The 6,666-nt window shown below is 44.7% G+C and overlaps 1 protein-coding gene across 3 annotated transcripts in view; it reads left to right on the plus strand.

The window, feature by feature from the left end:
* The window catches only part of Gug (arginine-glutamic acid dipeptide repeats grunge), an 85,986-nt gene extending 79,341 nt beyond the window's left edge, over positions 1-6,645 (plus strand). For all 3 annotated transcript variants that reach the window (XM_050195484.2, XM_050195487.2, XM_050195486.2), the window contains one exon: positions 1,561-6,645. In XM_050195484.2, the coding sequence (XP_050051441.1) occupies positions 1,561-1,708 (148 nt within the window). In that variant the 3' untranslated portion in view covers positions 1,709-6,645. The remainder of the gene's footprint in view (positions 1-1,560) is intronic.
* The last annotated feature ends 21 nt before the right edge of the window (positions 6,646-6,666 follow it).

A 6,666-nucleotide genomic window follows, 5' to 3' on the forward strand; every position in this document is an offset into this window, starting at 1 on the left:
GTGATGGTAGCATATCAAAATAGTGCCAACTGTAAGTATGATGATGTAGCTTATCGGTGAGTCTGGTTCATTGGAGTAGTGGATGGCCAAGTTTGTTACACACATTGTTTCCGCATTCTTTTTTTTTTTCTTATTGTTTTTAAACACGCTTTTGTTTTTAGTGTTTCGTTTCGTGGGGTCTAATTGTGTGATGTCCTCTACTTTCCCTCAGTACATACTTGCATTTAGAATGACTGTATGTTATCAAACTGCAAGGAAACAACAGAGCCATGCAAAATGTTCACTTTGGAAGCCTGACTGCATCGTTGCTTGGGTGCCTTCTCTGGTTACTTAGCTGTACTTCCCAGGTGTTGTTTGTTTAAGAGAAACCCCAAATCGCATTCAATTGATAAAGTAATCTTCCAGAACTCAATTTTTGTGAATTTTGTTCCAAGAGGTTGAGCATGATAAAAGAAAATGAAAGTCAGAGTTTTTATAACATGGTGCCTGAACCACATCACCTGCACGTCAGTGTGACATCACGGATTTCAAGGCATTTTGCTGCAAGAGATTGCTCGCAAGAAAATAAAATGAAGGTCAAAGTAATTACTCTAATGTTGCGCCTGAATCCCATCGCCCGCATGTCGGTGCGACATCACGGATTTGAAAGTATTTTGCAGCAAGAGGTTAACCATGGCAAAAAAATTGTCAGTTTTTCCTTTAACATTGTGCCTGAACCACATCACCCGCACACCAGTGTGGTGTGACGGATTTCAAAGATCACTGGACATGTCATGTTGTGGACACGCTTGGGAAGTTCATCATCCTGATACGGTACTGCATGGTTCCACAAAATAACCATCGTGTAAATTTGTGTATATGAACAAATGCAGGAGAACTTGAGGAAATCTAGCCAACACCCTGGAGGTACTTGTGGTGCATTTCACAATGCAGCTGCAAAACCAGGATGCCGGAAGATAGAGCGGAAACTTTCAAATACGACACTTAATGGCATTAGCTTGCTGGAGAGGAAAATGTGCATTAATCTAGACAATTACGTATGGGTATATGTGATACGGTAAACTAATACGATATGCTTTTACCACATCCATGTAAATGCAGCTAGTGCAGTCTTCCTTTACCGGCAGAAAGCCAGCTAAGCCTGAGCAGATGCCATCGAAGTCTGCGATGTCATGCCGAGCTGATGCACTAACTTCCACACGGCATAGTCAGCCATCTTTCGTTCTTTGCATCTTTTCTAGCTTACCAAGCCTCTTCTCACAATGAGAGTGTTTTTATCAGAGGGAGGAAGGGGCAGAAGGAGGGGGGAGTACTGCAGAAGGGTAGCATACTGACTTTTTTTTTTTTGTCTTTTTAAAGGTCAGTGGCACAACCCCATCACCCTTCCTTCTTTTCATGTCAGTGTATTCCTTCTCATGTCAGCTTGACGATGTTGAGCAAAGGACGTGGCAGCAGTAGCATAGTGGGGATGGTGGGGGGGTGGGGTGGGCGGGGGGGAGGGCCTAATTCTTGCCACGACAGTGGTGTGCCAGTGATTTGTCATCTCCCGGGGGTTGTCAGGTGGCGCCCCACAGTCCCAAGGCAAGACTTGTCCAGTGACTGTAGTGCCACGGCTCGTCGCTGCAGCCAACAGCAGCAGCGGGAGCGGGAGCTGAAGCTCAGGACACTGGAGGAGGCTGCCCGCGGTGGCCGGCCGCCCATCAACTGAGGAGGCGGGGCAGATGCCGTCAACAGCGCGGCCGCCACTGCCGACGCAATGGTTCCTGCGAACTTTCCCCCTATCTGGTGGCGGTGTTCTCACCTGGCTCGACCCGCCATCACTGCCGCCACCGCAGCAGCTGCAGAGGCTGGCACGGGAAATGCAATCGCCGTGACGACCGTCACCGGGCCACTCTTCCACCCCATAACTTCTCTCTCTCCACCGAATACAAGGATTTTACGACCTAAGCTTAAGAGAGAAATGCACAAGGTGTGGCTTTGTTCAAGTTGGTCTTGTATTGTGGTAAACCAGCCCATATTAACATGATATAGGGTGGAGAAAGTCATCAAACAAGTTATGGGCTCCCAGCTTAAATTTATGGACACCCGCCACGGTCGCTTAGTGGCTATGGTGTTGGGCTGCTAAGCACGAGGTCGCGGGATCACATCCCGGCTATGGCGGCCACATTTCTATAGGGGCAAAATGCGGAAACACTCGCATACTTAGATTTAGGTGCACATTAAAGAACCCCAGGTGGTCCAAATTGGTGGTCTGGAGTCCCCTACTACGGCGTGCCTCATAATCAGATCGTGGTTTTGGCATGTAAAACCCCATAATTTAATTATTGTTAAATTTATGGATAATCAAGCACACTTAATGCAATGGGGTACAGCTGGATAATATCTCTAGTTACTCGGGCACATTTTCCTGCGTGATGTGTTTACCGCAACGGGAGCTTCACCTAACAAGGGAAGTCTCTCAGAGTACTTGGTACAGGCAACTGAATTGCTTTTAACGATTGCAGTGCTGTTAGCCCTACACCCATCGTGGTAGCTCAGTGGCTAGCTGCTGCGCACCCAGCTGCAGCAGTGTGTGTGCTTGGACAGCCAGGGAGCACTAGAGTATCGGAGGAGCATAGTAGTTTAAATCAAAATGCTACAAAACGACCTTTACACACAAATGTCATGAAGGAAGTGGGACTTTCAGACCCCCAAACAATTCAGCGACCTCGAGATAGGGAACAAAAACGCCTAGCTCACACCACACAGATAACCGTCGACTCAAGCTGCTGGTTCTTGCTATAATGAGCTTCTCTGCTGTTGCAGTTCACTACGTAGTGATTTTTTTTTTTCCATTGGAATAATGATTTGATTGGGTTTAACATGACAAGGGATGTGCCGTACCAAAGATATTACAAAAAGGTTTTGCTTTATACATAGCACTAGTCGGCACCTTCTTGTGCTCTCCAAGTCAATATGCACTGGTTTACCACGGTTGAGAGAGAAGTGTGTGACAAGGTGTAAAGGGGGCACATCTTAAAACCTCCTCGACGGTGGCCCAGTGTGTGTTTGCAAACTGCAGCTGCTGCTGCTACAACGATCTTCAACCCCCCCTTCCCTTTGCGATGGCATTTTTCAATCTTCTGCACCCCACCCCTCACGAGGACAAAATGAGGTTGTGTCATCCTGGCCTGCAGCGTGTCTTTGAATCTGATCACTCTGGCAAGGACTTGTGTTTCTTTGTGACAGAGGCAAGTTGAGTCATTCCTCGAAACCCAAAAGGATAAAAAGGTGGTGCGTTTATTTCTTGTTTATTCTCATAAAGTTATTTTCTACATGTATGTACACAAACAGAGATGTGTTATATATTATATATATGTGCATGTGTGTGTGCACGTACACACTTTTCATTGACAATTGTTTTCCTGTTCTGAAAAAAAAAAAAAAAAAATACCTTTGGCTCTCTTTCATGTGTAGGTACTGAACTTGTCCTGTAAAGTGTTTATTCTGCCCTTTTGCAAGCATTACCTTTTAATATTTTTAAGTACGTAAGTATCAAGTTTGTTTTTATGTGAAAACGGCAGTCGGCACAGCACCTCATTTTGCAGAGGTTGTTTGTATTTTTTTTTTTTTTTTTTTGTGGACACTTTGCATGTAGAGGTTTTTTACTAGTCAAGAAAGAGAACCTGCCTTTCCTTTCTCGCAAGGCTACAAGATGCTCTGGCCCCACATTGCGGCATTTTATTATTCCTCCTGCAAACTTGTTGTGCCGCCAGTTGTTGTGAACAGTTTTATTATTCACCTCGCCCAGTGTTAGTTAGGACCACAGATGTTTTTTTAAGTTTTCACATCATGCAATGGCTCCCCTCCCCAACCTCGTGTTCCTTCTCCTGTTAATGTGGTAGCCTTCGCTCCGTACTGAATGAGCTGGTGGAAAGGGCTCGCAAGTGAGCAGTGTGGTATAATAGGTCATTTAAAATAAGGTTTTCTTTTCTTTTTTTTTTTTTTTTTTTTGGCTTGTATGTGTGTGCCTGTTCAGATGTGCTTATTTTGTATTTGTGCAAAAGCAATTCTTCTGGTGCCATGTATGTGTGTGTGTGTGTTCTTGCAAGATTTTGGAGGAAGCCCGACTAGTGGCTGGCTGATTTTTAAAAAAATACAATTTTTTTATAGCTTTGTAAAATACGGTTGGTTGAATGTGGCAAATCAGTTTGGCGGAAGACCTTAAGCTGCAGAAGGGTTCTTGGAAGGGCAAAATTTTCATCCACGTGACTGTCGCACAATGCTATAAAGAAAGCCCGTAAGAGTTCCTTAGAAAGAAAGCTTCACCCTGGTCTATGGATTGAACCCGGGACCAACGCCTTTTCATGGCATTTACCATCTACAACCGGGAGGCTAGCATTTGCAAAGTGAGGCCGAATTGATTGACGATTCGAAGCACAGGGACATTGGATATGGCAAATCAGCAAAGGTGGGGACAGGTTCACGAAGCGTAAAAATTGTCATCCATCCGGCTGAAGCACTTCGCTATGAAGGAAACCCATATTGACTTTGCAGTGAAAGTTCCCTGGACCAGTAATGAATCATTGTTCAGCCATGAAGCTTTCTTTCCGAGAAATCCGTATGCGTTCCTTTTGTAGTTTCGTGCTACAGTCGGGTGGATGACAATTTTCTTTCACGGTCATTTGAGTCTGCGTTAATAATTTTAGGCAGAATGCCTGGCTTTGAGGCGATCAGCGCTGTTAGTGTGCGAATGTTGTTCAATGTGTCTGAAGTGGCAGACAGCGCACACTGGATTCTATCCACAGACAAGGAAAAACGTGCGCCATTTTCAATTTGGTGGCAAGGGGGTGTTGGTGGCAACTGACCTTTTAAAAGGGCCTTATTGTGCTGTTTTCGTGTTTAACGTGACATTTTTAGGATGGTAGTATTTTTACGCTTAAAAGAAAAGGGATAAATTAATATCCACATTTTGATTACTTTATTTTTTATTTATTTCTTCGCAAGTTTCATGGGCCAGCCACGCATTGTTCATGTAACATAGTTATGAGGTAGTGTTCCCTGTACATACTAGCCAACTTGCAAGAGGAAAGAAAGGAAAGAAAATGCAACTTTTCACTGTACCAGTGGGTGGTCTGTCAAGTCGTTTGTTTTGTCTCTTCTTTTCTTTATATATATATATATATATATAAAAATTGCTAGATGGATATTTCTCTGGCATCTGCAACATGTGCAGGCTTTTGTTGTCATGTAGTGCGCGCCAACCTGTGTCGCGCATATCACTAGGAATGCAATTGTATGCAACTGTGGGTGTTCCCCCAACGAATGCACTTTTAAAAAAACACAACTTCGCAAAACTTTTTAAACAAAAGTTAGTGCAAAGACAGGCTACCCCATCACCAACTACTACGACCGCTACTACAACTACTACAAGAACAATGCAAAAAAAAAAAGTCATCAACCGCCACAGTACAAGAGCAAAAAAAAAAAGGCTTTCCTCATTGCAGACCTCCCGAGCTTTAGAAGCGGGAGAGCCGGGAAGCGAACACACAAAGATACGAACTGCATCTGTACAGACTGTCCCATCCCTCACAATTCATTTTTTTTGTCGTCGCCCATCGCCTTAATCGAAGAGGCAACAAGTGGGCAGTTTCAGAAAAAAAATGTGGCAAGGTCAGTCACCGACCGGCACGTGCAATGCCACGTAACTTCAGCAAAATGTTTTTTGTGTAAATAAATGATGAATGTGCTCATTCAGACATGCGCACCTTCCCCAAAATATGTCACTTTCCTCCGAGAACTCTCCCTTTGGAGTTGAGGTTTGCTTTCCCCCCCTTTTTTTTGTTTCCAAGCATCTTTTCCAAGTTGCCCAGCTGCCTCCGTAGTGCCTGCAAATGCTTTCATTGTTTGTGTATTTATTGCCAATCGATGTAAATAACTGTGGCCGTGTCCCCTTGCCTTTCTTCCTCCGCGAGCGTTGTCAGTGGGGCTGCCAAAATCTCAACTCAGTCGCACCAAATAAGACTCTTCTAGTACAAGCTGGGCACAGTTCTCCTCACCCCTGCGATTCTCTTGCATATTCCTTGTGGGGTGCGCTGGCAAGGGGCTTGACTGTTTCCATGTCGCTCTGTCAGTGGCGGCTTCCAGCCCGGTGGGACGGGCCAGCCGTTAAAAAAAAAAAAATAGCTGTATTCCTGCACTTTCTTTTTTTTCCTTGTTCGTGCATTGTCTATACAGGTGCCTTCTAAAACAAATGCAGCATTGCTTTTCCTTTTCTACATCTTATTTACACCTCAACGAGCACTGAGATGCAGCTCCTTGTAGGTTGCATTTCCTCGGCATTGAAAACGACCTTGCCCAAGGGTTTCCCCCCACCCATTACTTTTGCAAGTGCCTCCTGGGCCACAGGACTAAAGAAAAAGATGCAGCCAGCAAGGAGGAAGTCTCTTCTCGTCTCATACTTAAATGTTGTCCCGTCCCACCTCGCAAATTTCTGTTCCGAGGCCATCCCAGCCAGTGTTGTCCCAGCCTTGCTGCTCCCTATGGTGTACATTTTGTGAAGTGCGCGAGGCGACTGTAATTTTATATCTACTTGGGCACCTGGAAGAGTTTGTGTAAAACTTGTGTATCGCAGACAATAAATATTCATTACTTCTTCCCCTAAAAGACAGTGACACCAATGACTGA

The sequence above is a fragment of the Dermacentor andersoni genome, chromosome 3, assembly GCF_023375885.2.
Source record: "Dermacentor andersoni chromosome 3, qqDerAnde1_hic_scaffold, whole genome shotgun sequence".
NCBI classification, from domain to species: domain Eukaryota; kingdom Metazoa; phylum Arthropoda; class Arachnida; order Ixodida; family Ixodidae; genus Dermacentor; species Dermacentor andersoni.